At 51.5% G+C, this 21,934-nt stretch overlaps 1 protein-coding gene across 1 annotated transcript in view; it reads right to left on the reverse strand.

Moving 5' to 3' along the window:
- Positions 1-21,934, reverse strand: part of ABCC1 (ATP binding cassette subfamily C member 1 (ABCC1 blood group)) — a 154,091-nt gene that overhangs the window by 11,853 nt on the left and 120,304 nt on the right. The window contains exon 27 of the mRNA XM_073542907.1: positions 9,661-9,807. Coding sequence (XP_073399008.1) covers positions 9,661-9,807 — 147 coding nt within the window. The remainder of the gene's footprint in view (positions 1-9,660; positions 9,808-21,934) is intronic.

Genomic DNA, 21,934 nt, shown 5'->3' on the forward strand with positions numbered 1-21,934 from the left:
CATAACCATGCCTTTAAGAAGGCTACTATGTACGAGCTCAAAGAACAATATGAGAACACAACAGTAAACAACGGCCCGTAAGGGCAACAGGGTGGGAGCTGTGTCCCCCAATTAAAGGCTAAGAGAAAGAGATTTTACGGTGAGTACACAAAAATCTCCTTTACTCTGTCGCCTCATTGGGGGACACAGAACCGTGGGACGTCCCAAAGCAGTCCCTGGGTGGGAAGCAGTGGACGAATATTGTGTTGACAGTTCCCTAGACTTGGGGTACTGCCGCCTGCAGAATCAGTCTACCCAGGCTCGCATCCGCTGAGGACTGGGTATGAACACTGTAGTGTTTCGTTAACGTGTGTAGGCTAGTCCAAGTGGCCGCCTTACACACTTGTTGTGCCGAAGCCTGATGCCGAATGGCCCAGGAGGCCCCTACTGCCCGTGTAGAGTGTGCCGTGATACCGTCCGGAAGAGGGGAACTGTTAAGTCGGTAGGCCTCATGTATGGTGGACTTGATCCACCTGGCAAGGGTAGCCTTGGAAGCCGGCAACCCCTTGCGACTACCTTCCGGAAGAATGAAGAGGGAATCAGATTTCCGGAAAGGTGCAGTCCTGGACACGTAAATCCGCAATGCTCTGACGAGGTCAAGCGTATGCAGAGCCTTCTCCACTCTATGAACCGGAACCGGGCAAAGGCAAGGCAGTGAAATCTCCTCATTAAGGTGAAAGTTGGACACAACCTTCGGAAGAAAGGATGGTACCGTGCGGAGAACCACCTTGTCCTGGTGAAAGGCTAGGAAAGGCCGTCTGCAGGAAAGTGCTGACAAGTCCGACACTCTGCGTAACGAGGTGATCGCCACTAGAAAAACCACTTTCTGGGACAGAATGGAGAGTGGAACTGCTCTAAGAGGTTAGAAGGGTGGAGCTTGCAGTGCTGTCAGGACCAGATTGAGGTCCCACGTATCCAGCGGACGTTTGTAGGGAGGAACCAATCAGGAAACTCCCTGGATGAAAGTCCTTACTTGCGGTTTAATAGCAATGCGCTTTTGAAAAAGGACTGAGAGCGCCGACACCTGACTCTTAAGCGAACTTAAGGATAGCTTGGCATCTAGGCCCGATTGAAGAAAACCTAGTACCTTCAGGAGGGAATAAGGGAGTGGGACTTGTCCATGAGATTCGCACCAAGAAAAGAAAGCTCTCCAGGTACGATAATAGAGCTTGGCGGACGCAGGCTTCCTTGCCCTGATCATAGTTGCAATGACTGCCGGTGAAAAACCTGCCTGGGTTAGAATCCAGGTTTCAAGGGCCATGCCGTCAAATTGAGAGCCCCTGAATTCTGGTGGAAGAACGGACCTTGAGACAGAAGGTCGTGACGGTCGGGTAGACGCCAGGGGGCGTCTGCTGTAAGTTGGACGATGTCGGCATACCATGTACGTCTGGGCCAGTCTGGCGCGATGAGGATGGTCGGAACTCCCTCTTGCTTGATCTTCCTCACGACCCTGGAGATTAGGGGGAGGGGTGGAAAAATGTACAGGAGTCGGAACTGGGACCAGTCCTGGACCAGGGCATCCGCTCCGAGCGACCGCGGGTCATGTGTCCTGGCCATGAAATTGGGGACCTTGGTATTGAGATGGGATGCCATTAGGTCCACCTCCAGGGTTCCCCAGCATTGACAGATCTGGTAAAAAATCTCGGGATGGAGAGACCACTCCCCCGAGTCCATTCCTTGCCTGCTGAGGAAGTCGGCTTCCCAGTTTTCTACACCCGGAATGTGTACCGCAGAAAGTACCGACCTCGTGTCTTCTGCCCAGCGGAGGATATGAGCCACTTCTCTCATCGCCTGGGCGCTGCGGGTCCCGCCTTGGTGGTTCACGTATGCCACAGCCGTGGCATTGTCCGACTGTATCCGTATGTGCGAAGCTGCAAGCAAGTGATGAAAGGCTCTCAGTGCCAAGAGGATGGCCCTGATTTCCAGAACATTGATGGGCAATGTCACTTCCCTCGGCGACCAATTGCCCTGTGCCCTGTGATGTAGGTGCACCGCCCCCCAGCCTGTCAGGCTTGCATCGGTAGTCAGGATCTTCCATTGTCCTGAGAGGAATGGCTTCCCTCATGTAAGCGAGGTTGGTTTGAGCCACCAATGCAGGGACCTCCTGGTTGATGACGTCAACCTGAACTCCCTGTCGAGGGAGAAGGGGTTCCTGTCCCAAGATCTGAGTATGGCTAGTTGAAGAACCCTGAGGTGAAACTGGGCAAATGGCACTGCCTCTATTGCTGCTGCCATCCGGCCGAGGACTCTCATGGCAAACCGGAGAGATCGAGGAGGACTGCGAAGGAGTGTGCGAACTCCCAAACGGATGGCCAGTGTCTTGTCCTTGGGAAGGAGCACCAGGCCCCTGGCGGTGTCGAATACCATTCCCAGGAATGTTAGAGTCCGAGTTGGGATAGTCGACGATTTCTGTAGGTTGACTAGCCATCCCAGGCGACTCAGAGTGTCTAGTGTGATTGAGACACTGACCTCGCAGTCTTTGAAAGTGGGAGACTTGATGAGGAGGTCGTCCAGGTACGGGACGACTAGGATGCCTCTTGAGTGCAGGACGTCCATGGTGGCCGCCATGACTTTGGTGAACGTTCTTGGAGCCGTGGCGAGTCCGAACGGAAGGGCGACAAACTGGTAGTGGTTTTGGTTGACCGCGAACCTGAGAAACTTTTGGTGGGCGGGAGCAATTGGTATGTGGAGATACGCATCCTGTATGTCTATGGAGGCGAGGTATTCTCCCTGGTCCATGGATGCAATGATGGACCGGAGGGACTCCATGCGGAAATGACGGACCCGTACGTAATTGTTGAGCCGTTTTAGGTCCAGTATGGGTCGGACGCCGCCTCCTTTCTTGGGGACTACGAACAAATTTGAGTAGAATCCTCGGAATCTCTCGTTCGCGGGAACCGGCACCACAACTCCTGATTGAAGGAGAGAGGAAACCGCTTGGTGGAAAGCACGAGCCTTTTCTGGTGGTGTTGGAGGAATAGAAAGGAAGAACCGGTTCGGTGGAACGGAAGTGAACTCTATCTTGTATCCGGAAGACACTATTTCCCTGACCCACCTGTCTTCTGTAATAGGCAGCCAGAGTTGCTGAAAGAGTAAAAGTCGGCCGCCTACCGGTGGGGTGTCTTCCGGAGGTCGCGAGTCATGATGAAGCGAAGTTCTGAGGTTTTCATCCCTTGGGTTTCGCTTGGCCTGCTTTCGACTGCCAAGCCCTGTCCGGTCGCTGCTGCATCCGTGGGTTGTCCCTGCGTGGAGAACGGTTACGGTTTTGCACTGGGCGCGAAACAGACCAGCCTGAGGAATTCCGAAAGGATCGGAATCGCGTCTGGTTTCTTCGTTTAAACGTGCGTTTCGGTTTTAGTTGAGGGAGAGAGGTACTCTTACCCCCAGTGGCATTGGCTATCATGGTGTCCAACTTTTCGCCGAAAAGTCTTCCAGCAAAATACGGAAGTCGCGTGAGGGACTTCTTTAAGGCCGCATCCGTGTCACGTCCGCCATGTCTGCCTTGTCTGTTTGTCTCAAGAACTCCTGGAGCGATGTGCATGCGCATGTTTTGTCTGCTGTCCTGCATGTTCGCTAGAGCTGTGTGCAGACTCGCCTCTTGTCTGAGCTGCAGGATCCCTGCGTTTCTGCTCTGCCTTCTGTGATCTTCTCGTCATGTCTGGAGTCCTTGATCATGTGATGTTTCTTAAGATCCTGCACTGTCTGGTTCTGCTATCATCTCGTCATGTCTAGAATCCCGGAAGTGCTCCCCTGGTCCTGACCTGGAGGAGGAGGTGCTATGCCCTATATCAGGCCGCCTCTTCCTATGCTCAGGGCCTGATTATTGTGTTGCTTCCCTGCAAGGCTCTGGGTCTGTGGGGTTGCTCCCTCTATTCTGTGCCCTTGCACTTTGCTCTGTAGTGCGTCTCTGCACACGCTCCGTGCTCGTATTCCGCCTCTTGTCTTGTGCCATGTCTTGTGTTGTCTCTCGTGCCATGTTTGTCTTTGCCTTGCTTTGCCTTGTAGTCCTTCTGCTGTTCTTTGTCTTAGTCTGTTTTGCTATGTCTCGCCTTAGTTTTGCTTTGACTTGTAGTCCTTCCTGTGTTCTCTGCCTCGCCTGTTTTGCCATGTCTTGCTTTTGCTATGCTTTGACTTGTAGTCCTCCCTGTGTTCTCTGCCTTGCTATTCCTTGCTTTGTGTTCCTCCCTATGGTCTCAGTCTTTGCTTGCTCTGCCTCGCTCTCTCCTATGGTGCTCTGTAGTGCTCCCTGGCACACGCACCATTTCTCCTCTCCTTAGTGCTCGTTTCTTTGTCTAGTCCCAAGGTCTTCCCTTGGCCCGGCTCTGGGCTTCTGCCTACGCTCCGCTGCTAGACTCTGTCCTCTCTCTGACCTGGCTCTGTTTCTGCTTGTGTTCCTTGCCTTTCCCTGCCTTGTACTTGCATTGAACCCTGGCGTGGCTCCTAGCACGCACCCTGCCCTGAACCTGGCGTGGCTCCTAGCACGAAGGTTCCTTTGCCCCCTCCTGTGCCTTAGTCGTGCCTCGTGCTGGCGTTACAGCCGTGTGCATTGGCCAGTGAGGTGTGCGTCCCTGCGTGGCTCCTAGCACGCACCCTGCCTTGAACCCTGGCGTCGCTTCTAGCACGCACCCTGCCTTGAACCTTTGCGTGTCTCAACACGCACTCTGTCTTATACCTTGTACCTTGGCGTGTCTCTACACGCACTGTCTTGTACTTTGTGCCTTGGCGTGTCTCTACACGCACTCTGTCTTATTCTATGCTTTGGCGTGGCTACACACGCACCCTGTCTCGTTTGCGAACCTTGGCGTGTCCCCTACACACGCACCTCGCTTTGAACCCTGGCGTGTCCCCTACACACGCACCTTGCCTTGTACCTAGTCTTGAACCTTGGCGTGTACCCTACACACGCACCTCGCTTTGAACCCTGGCGTGTCCCCTACACACGCACCTTGCCTTGCACCTAGTCTTGAACCCTGGCGTGTCCCCTACACACGCACCTAGCCTTGGACCCTGGCGTGTCCCCTACACACGCACCTAGCCTTGGACCTTGGCGTGTTCCCTAAACACGCACCCTGCTTGGATATCTGTCGTGCCTCCTTGCCTGAACCCTGGTTTGCCTGCCGGATGCCCGGAACCTGCCGACCGTTGCCAGAGGTCCGGAACCAGATGACTACGGCCTGATGTCCGGAGCTGACGTCCGCAGCCTGATCCCTGGACCCTGTCGGTTTGCCAGCAGTCCGGAGTCCGATGCCATCTTGCCATTACCTGTGCCTAGGCGTGCCATCTAGCACGTACCATGTTATGGACCTTGGCGTGCCCACGCGCGCACCTTGCACGTTTTGCTTGTTTTCTCTGTATGTGATCTTGTGTTATTCTAATGAAGATACCTTGCACCTACGTCTAGTCTCGTCTTGCTTCCTGCTCGTCCTTGTCGTCAGACACTCGTCTAGTGTCCCCTGAGCCGGCCGTCTGGTCCCAGCAGTCGTGGTGGCTCACCCCGTTGGTCTTGCCCCTGACACTCCCTGTATAGGGGGTGGATTCTCACAAGGTCAGCTCGCCCTCGGTGGGTGGGTGCTACGACCCAGAGGGTCCACTCAAAAAATGGGCTCAGCAGGAGCTGAGTACGTCACAATCCGCTTTCCATTCTCGCAGCCAGAGGATGCGTCGGATCGTGATGGCATTTGATGCTATTCCCGCTACACCTCTGGCGGAATCCAGGGCTGCATGAATCATGTAGTCTGCTACCACTGCTATCTGGACCGCTTGGTCCGAGAGCTCAGGATTTGAAGCCTGAAGACCCTCCTGTAGTTTTTTGGCCCAAGCCAGGATGGCCTTGGCTGCCCAAACTGAAGCAAACGCAGGGCCCAGAGAGGCGCCTGCCGCTTCGAAAATAGAACGAGCCATGCGTTCTACTTGCCGGTCTGCTGCGTCCCTGAGGGTTGAGCTATCTGGCAGAGAGAGTAAAGTCTGCGCTGCTAGCCTAGAAACCGGAGGGTCCACTTCAGGTGGATCTGTCCATTGTTTGGTGTCTTTCTGTGGGAAGGGGTACTTCGCTTCCAAATATTTGCGATTAGCGAATTTTTTCTCAGGCTGCCCAAACTGTTTGGTAAGTATTTTCTCAAACTCATGGTGATTAGGGAAGACCTTAGGTGGTTTCTGAACACTTTCGAAGCAAATCCTATGTTCTGGGACTTCCGGGGCCGACTCTGGAATTTTTAGCACCCGATGGATGGCAGAGATTATGTCCTCAACTAGCGCTGTATTGCTAGGGGGAGAAGGTACCACGGACCTCTCCGTCTCGTTATCTGAGTCGGAGTCACAGATGCCCTCCGAATCCTGTGCCTCGCTAAGGTGATCCCTGGAGGGCGACCTGGGGCGGGGGGTCTTCTGTGATGGGGGATCTCTGTGGTAAATTGCACTGTCTGTGACAGGAGACTGCCTAAGAGACCTGGAATGACGCTGTCTCTCCCTGGAGGGGGACGACCTTGTGCTATAGGATGACTCGGGTGATCAAGACCTGTGGGTCCGCTTACGTCTGTGAGAGTCGGAAGCAGCATGTTCCTGAGACAAGCTGTCCGTTTGCTGTGTAACGTCCATAGCCGGAGCCCGACTCTGCAGAGCTTGCAGCAATGTGGCAGTTAGGTTGTCTATGGACTGTGTCAGACTGTGACATCTGAGTTGCCCATTCCGGCGTGGCCTGTGACACTGAAGCGTCAGTAGGGACTCCCTGGGGTTCTGACCCAGAGTTCTGGATGCAGTCCCGGCAGTGCGGATACGTGCTGCCACTAGGGAGCGTGGCTTTGCAGGCTGTGCAGAATGCATAGAAACATTCCTGCCTGGTTCTCTTCCTTGAGCCCGGCATAGTGCACAGAGGCTGGCTATAAGGGATCGTACAGGGGTGGCTACGCAGAGGGAACCCACAGAGAGCCTTATAGGAAGTATAGATTCACAGCAGAGTATGAGAACCCAGCTGTGAGCTTACCCCACCGGTGTGCCCCTAGGTCCAGCGCCGACAGATCCCAGTTCTGTGCCCCCCGGAGACCGCTGTGATGCTCCTCTCCTGGATCTCATCCAGAAAAAATGGCCACCGGGACAGAGGAGAGGGAGGAGGGGGCGGAGAGCTGAAAAGGGCGCGCTGGGCTGTGTAAAAGCGCGCCCTTTCTGCCTCAATCCGCCCCTTCTATGACACTCCAGCGTGTCATTTTGGTCATCCGGGGGGCGGGGAAGAGGCGGCCGCTTCGGCTAGGCCGAAGCCGCGGACTAAATTAGAGGCATGATGCCCAGGAGGGCTCCAGAGCGGCGCGGTAGTCCGGGGGTGGGGGGCGGATTTGTACCAGACCCCCCAGAATGGTCGACTGGATAGCGGTGGGGGTAGCAGGGGTAGCGGTTTCTGTATGGGGGGCCCCTGAAGGGCTATGGAGCCGCTGCTGTTGCAGAGACAGGGACGCAGAAAAGCCCTGTCTCTGCTGTGCCATCCAGTCCGCACCCTCTCCCAGCCCCAACAGGATCCCTCAGCCGGCCTGGGGTCCCTGGAAGCTGCGGAATGCTGCCTGATCTCCAACCCTACCTGAGGCGTCTCAACCTAATGCCCCCTGCGGGGGATTAGGGAGGGTGCGTCTGTCACCGTCAGGGGGTCTTCATCCTCGCCTCAACCTCAACCCAGACCCCTTAAAGGGGTTGGGGAAGGAGGGGGATCTCAACCTTGAACCAGGACCCGAGGGACTGGGGAGGGAGCGAAATGGGGAATAGCCACCTCGACCTCAACCGGGTACCCCTAATAGGGGACCGAGGAGGGAGCCATGCCGGGAGTCTCGCTGGAGACCCACTTTTCTTCATCTGTATTTCCGGACGAAAAAGGGGGAAAAAACTGAAGAAAAAAGGTGTGCCTCCTTGCGACACTAAGCAAAAACTGGAGAAGGCCGACGCCGTCCAGGGGTGTATACTGCAGAGGAGGAGCCAAAGTTAATCTTTTTCAGATTATGCATAGTGTCGCCTCCTAGTGGACAGCAGCATAACACCCATGGTTCTGTGTCCCCCAATTAGGCGACAGAGTAAAGGGGGGCTGCCTCACCAATGAGCCAGCTCCCTTCCATACCGCATAAGAAAGCATTTCTAGAGGTTACAAGTCATCAATGCCGAATATAGCGCAAAAGTGTAACTGCATGAACAGTCATTATCTGAAGGCTTGGGCACCTTGGATACCAGGAGTATATTAGTAAGCTGCCATTTTACTAAGCACATGGATGTCTAATTGAATTTTCTAAGTAGATAGCACATTAATAGTTGAAGAAAAATGCACAAATTTTGTAAGTAAACTCCACTGTAAAATGATCATTTAAATTACGATGTTTTGCCTCGGGATTCGATCTGGAGGTCCTGTGCTCTTCTGTCAGTGTCTGTCTGCTGAGCCACAGCAGGTTCTGGCGCTGATTACCTTTTGCCTTTGTGCATGCTTTTTGGACAGCAGGTGTTTTTCATTTGTGATCTAGCCTGTCCTATCATACTGCAGGAGCTACTATTTAAACCTTCCCCTGCTGGTCTTCTCTGCTGGTGATGGTTTTCAGAGGATTCTGCTTGGACTTATAATCCTATATCTAAATATCTAGGCCAGTCAGATAAATGTACTGCTGGGATTTTTTCATAAGCTGCACTTTCCCTCTATTCCTTAGGAGGTATGGGATACCCTCGAAGGCCTTTTAGGGAGTCAAGTCAGAGTTGTCTTCTCTAGGTTTTACCTTCTGGGTTTATCCAGGTGGTGCTAGGGCCTGAGTTACTGGATACTATAGTCTGTACAGAAACCCAGGTGGGATTTGTGCAGCTTTTTCACAGTTAGATCCTTTATCTGTGTTTACTACCACGTATGCATAACAAAAGATCTATTTATGTACTAGCTGGATCGCATTCAGCATAATACAAGTGACCATACAAAAGTAGATTTGTTTCATGGAGTACAGTACAGGTGTGTAGCACAGAGACACCCAAAAACACAAACTTATTTCCTTAACCTCCCATGGCAGGTCTCTACTGATGTCCTGGCCTCCATGATTTGGCTCCAGAGATAACGACACGTTGACGTTGCTTCAGCCAATCACAGATCAGTGCCTCTGTCTGTGAAGATAACATGAGCCGCTGAGCGATTGGCTGCAACTATGTTGACGTGATGTCACCACTGTAGCCAATCACTGAGCTCAGCGGCTATGCCCATGTAAGCGCTGAGCTTAGTTATTAGCTGCAGAAGTGATGTCACAGCAACATGGCTACAGCTAAATAATGGAGGCAGAGGCGGAGACAAAGCTGGACCCGGAAGAGTAAGTAGAAAACAAAAAAACAAACTGCTTTAAGAATGAACTCTATAGATCCAGAAAAGTTTTCTGAAAGAAGACCTAAAATTAAAAAAGTTATCTTGTTTGGATTACTCCTTGATGAAGCGTTGTGTGGTATCACCATGCCAAGATTCATCTGCGATTAGAACAGTACATGGAATCTGGATAGGGACTCAAGATTAGGTACAAGTACAGAAGAGTTTATTGGTGTTTACTGGTGTTAAGAAGAACATCTACATGCATCTTCACTTTCTCATTTCTGTACATGATTTTATCCATTACCTGACACGTTTTCACTTACCTTCTCTCCACCCTGCACGGTAACATTAATATTTTTTAGGGCCAGGTCTAAATCCTCTCTGTATCGCAAGCAGAAATTTTTAAATTCAATTTTCCCTTCATGGGGCCAGTTACTTTCTGGTGTTGTGTGCTGCAGAGTCCATGGAGCCTAAAATAATAGCATAAAATGGGATCAGAATGCAAGGAAACATATACATGATACAAAACAAAAATATAAAATATAACATAGAATAACCCTGTGAAGGTTGACACCGGAGAGATCACGCAGAATCCCACCACATGAGGAATCCGCACCTCGCCACCCCGCCTGACGTCACTATTACATCAGTCGGATCACGTAATGCAGTCTCCTCACTAACACCAACATGACATTCCGCACACCTTGGGGACACGCAAGGTCAGCTTTGTACAGTTTTATACAGACGCCTGCTGTCAACACGGGCCCAGGGAGGCACGGGGAGTGAGAGGATGTGGCTCACGTAGTCACTGACGTAGCACCAAACTCGCTCACAACTCTGACAGGCCCCTTTCACTGGTACCAGTGAAAACAGAGCGCTGCCACTCCAGTAGGAATGCCACCAGCTCCTCGTTAGATATAAGCCCACTCCATTAACGGGATTATATTGGGCCAGAAACCAGCCCCGTTAGACTGGAAAGTTAAACCGAGAAATAGACATGAGGATTTGTGGATAGAGGGAAAAAAAAAAAAAAAAAAGAAGAGCAGATCGCCGTAAGAGCACACTACACAATACACTATACACTATACACATGATGGTTACACATACAATGGTCAGATATGCAAATACAGTTAGTTGTAGGGCAAGATATAAGCAGAATATAGGTCAATAACTACGGTAGATTGATGTTTGACCGTGTGTGGGCTGGGCCACAGGGGGCATGGGTTGCTAGCTGTCTCAATGGTCCCTTTGCACATTATTCCACCCGGCCCCCACTTTCGAAGTGACCAGCAAGCATACCAGAGAGAGAGAGACAACATGGCCTTACACTAGCCTTTATTTCCTTTGGGTCTCTCCACACTGGGCTGAACCTAAATCCTCTCCCTTTGCCTCTGCAGCTAAAAACTCCCAAACCTAAGATGGGTCATAATTCAATAAGAGATGGTCCTAGGGATGCGGTTTTGGTGCCAACGGATCCAGCTAGGCCCCTGCTACACATTAAGACCAAACACAGCTTTGATATCTGGTTTCTACTAGCTGTTCCATGTACTCCATACCCCTGGGTGCTTGAACAGGTTGAGACCCATGCAGGCATTCGCCATGTTCTGGGGATCGCGGAAATATACACGATGTATGGCTAGGATGTATAGCATCTCCATAACTCCTTATGGAATTACATTTTTGGAATGTTCTAGAAGGTGTCTGCAGTTTCATAAGGGCTCTATATGGCAAGCAGGCTTTTGTCCTGCTCTGAGCTGGTCAAGGTGTGACATCTATCACTCATAGCCTCTGGAGACTTGGCCTCTCTGATGAGCTATCTGCACACTGAAGAGGGTCTAGGAATTTTATTACAGCTGCACACTTAAAGGTATTTTATAATCCCATGCCACCAAGGATACAAATAATTGACAAGAAAATATATCTCCATATTCTTCACAAACCCCATATAGGACTTTAATGAAACATCATAATTAGCACACAATAGTATTAAGTTATGTACCGGTACGGTACTTTTCGGAAGCCCATGACAGCACCACGAGAGAGGGGATCCGCCCTTCAGGAACAGGAAACCTACAGATACAAAAGGGCGGCACCTCTCCCACGCATCAGTTGGATTACAGAGCTTGAGAGGCCATCATGGTTAGTGGTACAGCATATATACAATATATACAAACTATACATCCTATTTACAATTTATATCTAATCTTTACTCCAAAATAAGGTAAATTCGTGAAACAACCTAAGAGGAAGGAGTGCACCCCTATACGTGAACAAAGGAGGGAACTAAGGGTGCTGTCATGGGCTTCTGAAAAATACCGTTACCGGTACGTAACTTAATACTTTATTCGGACTCCCATGACAGCACCACGAGAGAATTACAGAGATGTAAACTAACTTAGGGAGGGACTACAGCCTGCAGTACCCTTAGCCCAAAGGTGAGATCCGAGGAGGCACCCATATCTAACCGATAGTGGTTAAAAAAGGTGGAAGGAGATGACCAGGTGGCCGCCTTACATATCTGGTCAATTGACACTCCAGATTTCTCCGCCCAAGATGACGCCATGGCACGAGTGGAATGCGCCCTCAGATTCTGTGGAGTCGGACCACCACCTGTTGTATAATCCAGAGAGATAGCCTCCCTAATCCACTTTGCTAACGTGCATTTTGATACCGTAAACTCTTTCTTAGGACCTTGGAAGGATAAAAATAATGCGCTCTCTTTCCTCCAAGGATCAGTAGCTGATATATATTTTAGTAGGAATCTTTTAACATCTAATGCATGAAGCTTCTGCTCTTTAGGGTTGGTAGGATTAGGGAGGAAGGAAGGGAGGACTCTCTTGTGTCCTGTGAAAGTGTGACGCTACTTTGGGCAAGTATGCTGGGTCCGGTTTTAGGATTACTCTATCCTGTAAAAACTCTGTATAAGGGGGCAACCTGGAAAGTGCCTGTATATCACTTATCCTATGTGCGGATGTTATTGCTACCAAAAAAGCTGTCTTGAGGGATATAATTTTTAACGAGGCCGAATCCAGAGGTTCGAATGGCTTCTCTGTCATAGCCGTAAGGACTAAATTCAGGTCCCATGGTATACCTTTATCCCTGTGTATGGGTCTAGATCTACTAGCAGCTTTGATGAATCTAGTCACCCAGTAGTTGCTGGCAACATCACAGGTAACCCCCAAGGCTGAAACCTGCACCTTTAAAGGTACTTGTGGAAAGACCCAACTCGAGACCCCTCTGAAGGAATTCTATAATGTTTTGTGGGTATTCCATCCCTGAGATTAAACTCGGAGGTGGACAGGAATCACCTCCAGGTTCTAGCATAGATATTTGTAGTAATCTGCTTCCTGCTCTTCAGGAGGGTATTAATTAAATTTTGGGAGAAACTTCTATTCTTCAACAGTGCCCTCTCAAACTCCATGCCGGCAAATTAAGTCCCGCTACTTGTGGATGGTTGACTGGCCCCTGGTAGAGAAGATTCAGAAGGTTCGGCAGTACCCAGGGATCGCATACTGACATGGTCCTCAACCATGCGAACCAGGTCCTCCTGGGCCAGAACGGGGCAATTAATATGACCCTTGCTCGATCTTCCCTGATTTTCCTCACCACCAGAGGTAAGAGGGCCAACGGTGGAAAGGCATATGCCAGAGAGAAGTCCCATTTTATCAGGAAGGCGTCCACCGCTAGTGGATTTTCCCTGGGGTTCAGAGAGCAGAACTTTTTTACTTTTCTATTTTCTTTGCAGGCGAAGAGGTCTACCTCCGGCTGACCCCATCTGCGGACAATCTGGTTGTAAATGTCCGAGTTTAAAGCCCATTCTCCTTGCCTTAGGGCCCTGCGGCGTAGAAAGTCTGCCTTCGTGTTGTCTTTCCCTCTGATATGGAGTGCAGGTAGAGATTGAAAATTTCTCTCGGCTATTTGAAATAGACGTTCTGTTATCCGCATCAGGGCCTCGGAGCGTGTTCCACCCTGGTGGTTGATATAGGCTACTGCTACCTGGTTGTCCGAGAGGATCCTCACATGATGACCCTGTAAATACATGATGAGTTTTTTAACTGCCAACTCAATCGCCAACAGCTCCCTCTGGTTAGATGAGGTCTCAGTTTTGGAGTCCCAATGTCCCTGAACCACTAGGTCCCCGAACCACTATGTCCCCCATATGGGCCCCCCAACCCGAGGGGCTAGCATCTGTGGTTATTATGCGGGTTATCTGCGTGACCCAGGGCACCCCTGAGGATAAGTTGTTCTCATCAAGCCACCATCTAAGATGTAAGAGTCAAGGGGCTCAAAGATATCTGACCCTGTAGAGACCCCTCTAAGGCCCTGTCGCTAACTAGGACGTCCCTCTGAAGGGATCTAGTGTGAAGCTGCGCCCACCTAACTGCTGGCATACATGAGGTCAGAGAGCCTAACAGAGACATGGCTTGCCTGAGGGTCATGGAGGGTTTATCTGTCGCCCGAAGTACCTGCTGTTGTATGTGCTCTAACTTATCTAATGGCAGAAGACACTGCTGGGTTTCTGATTTTAACACTAAGCCTAGAAACTTTTGGACTCGTGTGGGCTGAAATCGGGATTTCTCAATTTATTATCCATCAGAGGTGCTCTGGACTTAGCCCTTTCTATCTGGGATATACAATGGTCCACCGAATTCCCCACAATTAAAAAATCGTCTAAGTACGGGACTATCAAGATATCAGCCTCCCGCAGATGGGCCATGACTTCGGCCACTATCTTCGCAAATACCCAGGACGCTGCTGAGAGACCAAAAGGAAGAGCCCTAAACTGAAAATGACGGATTAGACCGTCCATTGAAACCGCCACTCTCCGGAACTGCTGGAAGTCTGCGTGGATAGGCACATGATAGTACGCGTCTTTCAAATCTACGACTGCCATAAAACACCCTTCAAACAACATCTTTATTGCTGAACGGATAGACTCGATCTTAAAGGTTCGATTAACCAAAAATTAATTAAGGGAATGTAAATTAATAATGGTCCTAAATGATTTATCTGGCTTTTGGATCAGGAACAGGGGAGAGTAGAAGCCTCTACCTCTCTCAGATTCCAGAACCTCCACCAGGACCTTCTTCAGGCATAGACTCAGGACTTCTGCTTCTAAAGCAGTTTGTTCAAGTGGCGAAGGTCGTAAGGGAGTTAGTTTAAAGGTATCCCGAGGAACATAACTAAACTCCAGTTTGAGTCCGGTGGATATTACGTTCCGCACCCAGGCTGGGAGGAAGGCCAACAGTCTACCCCCTACGGGAATTGCTAGTCATTGGCCCGGTTTCTTTTGCTCTCTTGAAGAACGCCTGAACATAAAGCCCATACCTCTTCTTCTATCCTTCCATCTGGGACGGTCCCTAATAGGTGATGGGTTACACCTTCTCCCTTGACCGAATCTCCTTCTATTGAACGGACGTTGGTAGGATGCGGACTACAGATTAGGGAACTTTTTCTTATCGTCCCCGGCTTTCTCAAGCAACTCATCCAGGACTGCTCCGAACAAATATTCCCCTTCACACGGGATAGTGCAGAGTTTTGCCCTGGATTGAATGTCTCCCGGCCAGCACTTTAGCCACAGGGCTCTACGAGCCGCATTGGAGAGTCCTGCTGCCCTGGCGGCCATTCTAACCGCATCGGCTAAGGCATCCGCTAGGAAGGCTGCGGCCTCCTGGATTACTGGTAGGGCACCTACAATTGTCTGTCTAGGCGTCCCTTGTTTTAATTGAGATTCCAATTGATCTAACCAGATCATCATGGACCTGGCCGCACATGTTGAGGCTACTGCTGGTCTTAAAGAACCGGCTGCCATCTCCCAGGTTCCTTTTAGGAAGGTATCTGCTTTCCTGTCTAGGGGGTCTTTAAGGGTCCCCATGTCCTCGAAGGGTAGTGATGATTTTTTTGATGCCTTGGCGATTGCCGCATCTAATTACGGGCTTTGTCCCAAGTGCTAACCGCCGGATCATCGAAGGGGTATCTACATTTGAGGGCTGGTGGTAGCAATCCCCTCATCTGGTTTTTTCCATTCTCTACGAATTAGATCCTGAATCTTTTCGTTCAAAGGGAAGACCATTCGCTTTCTTTGCTCCAGCCCCCCGAACATGATATCCTGCATGGATAATTGCGGTTTAAGCTCCTCCACTTCCATTGTTCCGCTCACTGCCTTTACCAGCTTGTCCACCCGGTCTAGCGGTAGACAAAACCGGCCGGAATCCTCTTCCTCCGAGGATGACGAAGGGGATGAGCCAGGGGAGTCCTTACTTCTCCTCTGTTCCACCGAGGAATCTGACTCCAAAGGGCCCCCAACCTCTGAACTACCCGGTTGGGACAGGGATTTCAGGGTTTCTCATCTCTGCCCTATGTCTTTTAAGCTTGCAGCTATTACGGGCGATTCTTCCGTCACCATCTGCTGGATACAGGGGGGACACAACTTTTTTGGGCATGAGTCTGGTAATGGGCATGCACAGAGAGCGCATTCCCTGTGTTTTGTCTTACTCGTGGACTTCTTCCCCTGAGAATAAAACATCAAGGAAGGCCCCCGTGAACATTCACGTAGATCACTTAACAGTGCAGCAATTAAGTACCGGAGAATGAGGGGGATCTTTCTCAGGTCGATGCTCCTGCCTGTCTGGAGGAGCTTTTATGACTGAATTGGTCACTCTGTTTACTGTCCCGGGATTCTTTCTTCTTTTGTTTGACCTGCCGAAGGTCCTCTAGGGGCAGCAGTGATGATTATCGCTGCTGCTGCTCTCGTTCGCTCTCCATTACTGCGTGCAATAACGTGGCCAAAAGCATGGAACCCCCCTTGGGCCCTGCTTATATACCCCTCCTCCGGACAGCAGACATACCGCGCCTCCCCTCCCAGCTGGCGTTGCTATCGGGCGGTGAGCCGGCGCTTACCGGGCGCATGTTCCGATGGGCGCCGCCATCTTGGAATCTTCGCGCCTGCGCAGTGGCACCGCTGACCCGGAAGCGCCCCCAAGCCCCGCCCCCGACGTCACCGCGGCCCCGCACACACTTCCTGTGCAACAGGAAGAAACGCAGGACTCCCGGGCGTCCCCTGCAATGCTCCCCGGTCCCAGCCACCATGCAGCTGCGCCGGCCACACCGACCCCAACCACCGTCCCACCAGAGCAGGGAGACCCCCGGGGGCATACTCACCGGCAGCAGCTTCTTTCCCTGGAGACGGATATACTCCGGATACCGCTCCCTGCTGCGAACGCCACTGCCGTGCAGCCCAGCCAGGACCACCGTGGCGTCTCCAGGAGCTCCGCACCCGGCCGAAGTAGGAGACCCCCCGCTACCTGTAACGGCCGGTCGGCCTGGGATCCATCCGGATTCCATCTGTAGGCTCCCGTCCCCTCAGGAACAGGAAACCAACTGATGCGTGGGAGAGGTGCCGCCCTTTTGTATCTGCAGGTTTCCTGTTCCTGAAGGGCGGATCCCCTCTCTCGTGGTGCTGTCATGGGAGTCCGAATAAATAAAGAGAACTTTAATCTGCATATTTTTATGGTCCACATGCTACATACCACAAAGATGATTAGCTATATAGGATTTCTAGTAAGTATTTTACGGCTCTGTCTAATAAAAGGCATTATACTGGACGAATATTGTGCTGACAGGTCCCTAAACCTGGGGCACCGCCGCCTGCAGAACTCGTCTACCCAGGCTCGCGTCCGCTGAGGACTGGGAATGAACTCTTGTAGTGTTTCGTAAACGTGTGTAGGCTAGTTCAAGTGGCCGCCTTACACACTTGTTGTGCCGAATGGCCCAGGAGGCTCCTACCGCCCGTGTAGCCTGTGCCGTAATACCGTCCGGAAGGGGAGAATTTTTTAGGCGGTAAGCCTCTTGTATGGTGGATTTGATCCACCTGGCAAGGGTAGCCTTGGAAGCCGGCGGACGCCTTCCGGAAGAAGGAAAAGGGAATCAGACTTTCGGAAGGGCGTAGTCCTAGACACGTATATACGCAATGCCCTAACGAGGTCAAGCGTATGCAGAGCCTTCTCCACCCTATGAACTGGAACCGGGCAAAGGGATGGCAGTGAAATTTCCTCATTGAGGTGGAAGTTGGACACGACCTTCGGAAGGAAGGATGGGACCCCATACGGAGAACTACCTTGTCCTGGTGAAAAGCCAGGAAGGACCGTCTGCAAGAGAGTGCTGACAGTTCAGACACCCTGTGTAGCGAGGTGATTGCCACCAGAAAGACCACCTTCTGGGATAGAAGGCGGAGTGGGACTTCCTTAAGGGGTTCGAAAGTTGGTCCCTGCAATGCTGTCAGGACCAGGTTGAGGTCCCACGTTTCTAGTGGACGTCTGTAGGGGGGAACCAATCGGGAAACCTTCTGAAGAAAAGTCCTTACTTGTGGCTTGTTAGCAATGAGTCTCTGGAAAAGCACTGAGCGCGCTGACACCTGGCTCTTAAGCGAGCCCAGGGACAGCTTGGCGTCCAGACCCGATTAGAGAAAACCAAGTACTTTGGGGAGGGAATAAGGGAGTGGGATCTGGCCGTGAGATTCACACCAGGTAAGAAGGTTCTCCAGGTACGGTAATAAATTTTGGCGGAGGCTGGCTTCCGTGCCCTGATCATGGTTCCGATGAGGTCCGGTGTATCCGGGGTCCGGGGTATTGCCCCTCATCAGTGTGGAGTAGGAAACTGGCTAGTAGGAGCAATGCCTAGTAAAAGACTGTGAAAATGAGGATGAGTGACCTCGTGGAGATCAAACATCCAACACTGCGGAGACACCATCACATGTTTCTCAACGCAGTGATCTAGAGCAATGCCCCCATCCCTTATGGGAAATATGCATATGCATATGATGAGGGGCAAAAAAAAGAGTCCTACTCCACACTGATGAGGGGCAATACCCCGAAACAGCTGTCTGTGGATGGATACCATGTTTTGGCATAGGTGGTTTCCTTCATTGGAGACTGCCCTTCCCGTGGTTGTTCCTTCCCGGGGAAAGACCTGGCTAGTCATTGCTTGCGTTGAGAAACACGTGATGGTGTCTCCGCGGCTTGTGTTTTGCATGTTTTTGCATATTTCCCATAAGGGATGGGGGCATTGCTCTAGATCACTGCGTTGAGAAACATGTGATGGTGTCTCCGCAGTGTTGGATGTTTGATCTCCACGAGGTCACTCATCCTCATTTTCACAGTCTTTTACTAGGCATTGCTCCTACTAGCCAGTTTCCTACTCCACACTGATGAGGGGCAATACCCCGAAACAGCTGTCTGTGGATGGATACCATGTTTTGGCATAGGTGGTTTCCTTCATTGGAGACTGCCCTTCCCGTGGTTGTTCCTTCCCGGGGAAAGACATGGCTAGTCATTGCTTGCGTTGAGAAACACGTGATGGTGTCTCCGCGGCTTGTGTTTTGCATGATGAGGAGAAAGTCTGAGGTTTTCCTCCTTTGGGCTTCGGCTGGCCTGCTTTTGACGGCCAGGTCTTGTCTGGCCTTTGCGTCGCCCGTGAGGTGTCCCTGCGAGGGGAACAGTTACGTGTTTGTGCTGGACGCGAGACGGACCAGCCCGAAGAATTCCGAAAGGATCGGAATCTTGTTTGGTTATGCCTTTTGAAAGTGCGTTTAGGCTTCAGTTTAGGGAGAGAGGTACTCTTACCCCCTGTGGCGTTGGATATCATTGTGTCCAACTTTTCACCGAAAAGTCGCCCACTGAGGTACGGGAGGGTGCATGAGGGACTTCTTTGAAGCCACGTCCACTTTCCATTCCCGCAGCCAGAGGATACGCCGAATCGTGATGGCGTTTGATGCTATCACCGCTACACTCCTTGCGGAATCCAGAGCTGCATGAAGCATGTAATCTGCTACAACTGCTATTTGAACCGCTTGGTCCGAGAGCTCAGGAGTTGATGCTTGGAGGCCCGCTTGTAATTTTTTGGCCCAAGCCAGAATGGCCTTGGCAGCCCAGACTGAAGCAAACACGGGAGCCAGGGAGGCCCCTGCAGCCTCGAAAATTGAACGAGCCATGCGTTCTACCTGCCGGTCTGCTGCGTCCCTGAGGGTTGAGCTATCTGGCAGTGAGAGGAGGGTCCGCTTCAGGTGGATCGGTCCATTCCTTGGTGTCCTTCTGCGGGAAGGGGTACCTTGCCTCCAAATATTTGCGATTGGTGAATTTCTTCTCAGGCTGTGAAAACTGCTTGTTAAGGATTTCCTTAAATTCTGGGTGATTAGAGAAGACCTTAGGCGGTTTTAGAACACCTTCAAAAGGAAATCTTGTGTTCTGGGGCCTCCGGGGGCAGATCAGAAATATCCAGCACCCGATGGATGGAAGAGATTACGTCCTCAACTAGTGCTGTATTGCTAGGGGGAATTGGGATCAGGGACCCCTCCGTTTGGTTGTCCGAGTCACAGATGCCTTCCGAATCTTGTGTATCGCTGAGGTGTCCCCGGTAGGTGAACTGGGGTGGGGGTCTCCTGTGGTCGGAGACGGCTGTCGAGATCTGGGTTGTCTGTCCCTGGTAGGGGACGGTCTAGGTGACCTGGAGCTACGGTGTCTTTCCCTAGAGGGGGATGACTGTGTGCTATAGGATGACTCAGGTGAACGCGACCTGTGGGTCCGCTTACGTCTGGATGTGACCTGAACGGCCTGACTGAGTTCAGCTCTCCCTTTGCTGGGTAACGTTCATAGCCGCGGCATGACACTGCAGAGTCTGAAGCAATGTGGAGGTTAGGTTATCTATAGACTGCGTCATAGATTGTGACATCTGAGTAGCCCTTTCCGGCGTTGTAGCAGACACCGAAGCAGTGATAGGGGCTTCTTGGGGTTCTGACCCAGTAGTCTGCATACAGTCCTGGCAGTGCGGGTAGGTGCTGCGACTGGGGAGAGAGGTTTTGCAGGCTGTGCAGAATGCATAAAAGCAGTTCTGCCTGGTTCTCTTGGACCTTGAGCCCAGCATAGTGCACAGGGTGCAGAAGAGCTGCTATGCAGAGGACCCTACAGGGGTGGCTATGCAGAGGACCTATAGGGGAGCCTTACAGGGAATATGGAGTCACAGCCTGAGAAAAAAACCCAGATGTGATCTTACCCCACCAGTTTGCCCCTAGGTCCAGCGCCGAAGATCCACAGTCCTGTGCCCCTCCGGAGACTGGCTGGCCTGGTCCTGCTGATGTCTCTGCTGCAGCAGAAATGGCCGCCGAGAAGAAGAGGAAGGAGAAGGGGGGCGGAGAGCAGAAAAAAAGCACGCAGAGCTGTATGAAAATGCGCCCTGTCTCGATCCGCCCCCTCTGATGCTGTACAGTGTCATATTTGTCATCCGGGGGCGGAGAGGAGGCGGCGGCTTCACCTAGGCCGAAGCCGTGGCCCAAATTAGCTGCGTGATGCCTGGAAAGGCTCCAGGCCGGCGCGGAAGTCCCAGAGGGGGTCGGATCTGAACCGGACTCCCACCCCCGGGTTTAGAGGCAGGATAGCGGTGGGGCTATAAGTGGAAGGGGGTCCTGTGAGGGGTCCCTTTGAGGGGCTTAGAGCTGGTGCTGCCGCAGAGACGGGCGCAGGGAGCCCTGTGTCTGTATTGTGTGCTGCCTGCCTGCACTACCCCCCGGCCCTGACAGGAGCCCGCAGCAGGGCTGGGGTTCCTGGATGCGGTGCTGAGTGCTGCTTGTACAGACCCTACCTGAGGCGTCTCAACCTAATGCCCCCAGTGGGGGATTAGGGAGGATGCTGCTGTCATCATCAAGGGTCTTTATCCCCACCTCGACCTCAACCCAGAGACCAAAAGGAATTGGGGAAGGAGGGGGGGGGTCTCGACTTCAAACCAGCACCCGAGGGACTGGGGAAGGAGCGTCATGGGGAATAGCCATCTCGACTTCAACCGGGCACCCCATAATAGGGGACCGAGGAAGGAGCTATGCTGGGAGTCTCACAGGAGACCCACTTTTCTTCATCTGTAATCCTCTGAAAAAAAACGGAGTAAAAAAAAAAAAAAAAATTTTAGGTGTGTCTCCTTGCGACACTAAGCAAAAACTGCAGAAGGCCAACACCGCCCAGAGGAGGAGCCATAGTTAATCTTTTTCAGATTATGCATAGTGTCGCCTCCTAGTGGACAGCAGCATAACACCCATGGTTCTGTGTCCCCCAATGAGGCGACAGAGTAAACTATATTTCTCTTGCAATGAATGCGGCAAACTAAAAGCAACACACACACACACACACACACACACAAACACACTATGCCAGAATTGACATTTCTGTTAAATCAATCTCACATAAAAAAAAATATCAAAAAGATGTATGGATACTGAAATGGTACAGATAAAGAAGGGGAAGAAGAAAAAAAAAAAAAAGCTTGCATCTCACTAAGCAAAAAAACAAAACCTCACAGCTTTGCAAACAAAAATTGTTAAGTGATTGTCTTGTGCAGAAGCATTAAAATAAAAAAACAAAATGTCACAAATTGGGTTATCACTGTAATAGTACTGACTAATTATGAGTGCAAGGGCTCGCTACTCGAGTCTTTCTAGGGTGCTCAAGTATGCAGAGTATTGCACTCCCCACCTGATTTGCGGCTGCCCGACAGCCATGAAACAAGCGGCCCTGGGGACTCGAACATGTCACTCGATCACCCGCGATACTCGTGGCA

This window comes from Dendrobates tinctorius, unplaced genomic scaffold (genome assembly GCF_039654945.1).
Source record: "Dendrobates tinctorius isolate UK_male_01 unplaced genomic scaffold, ASM3965494v1 ptg000129l, whole genome shotgun sequence".
Taxonomy (NCBI): Eukaryota; Metazoa; Chordata; class Amphibia; order Anura; family Dendrobatidae; genus Dendrobates; species Dendrobates tinctorius.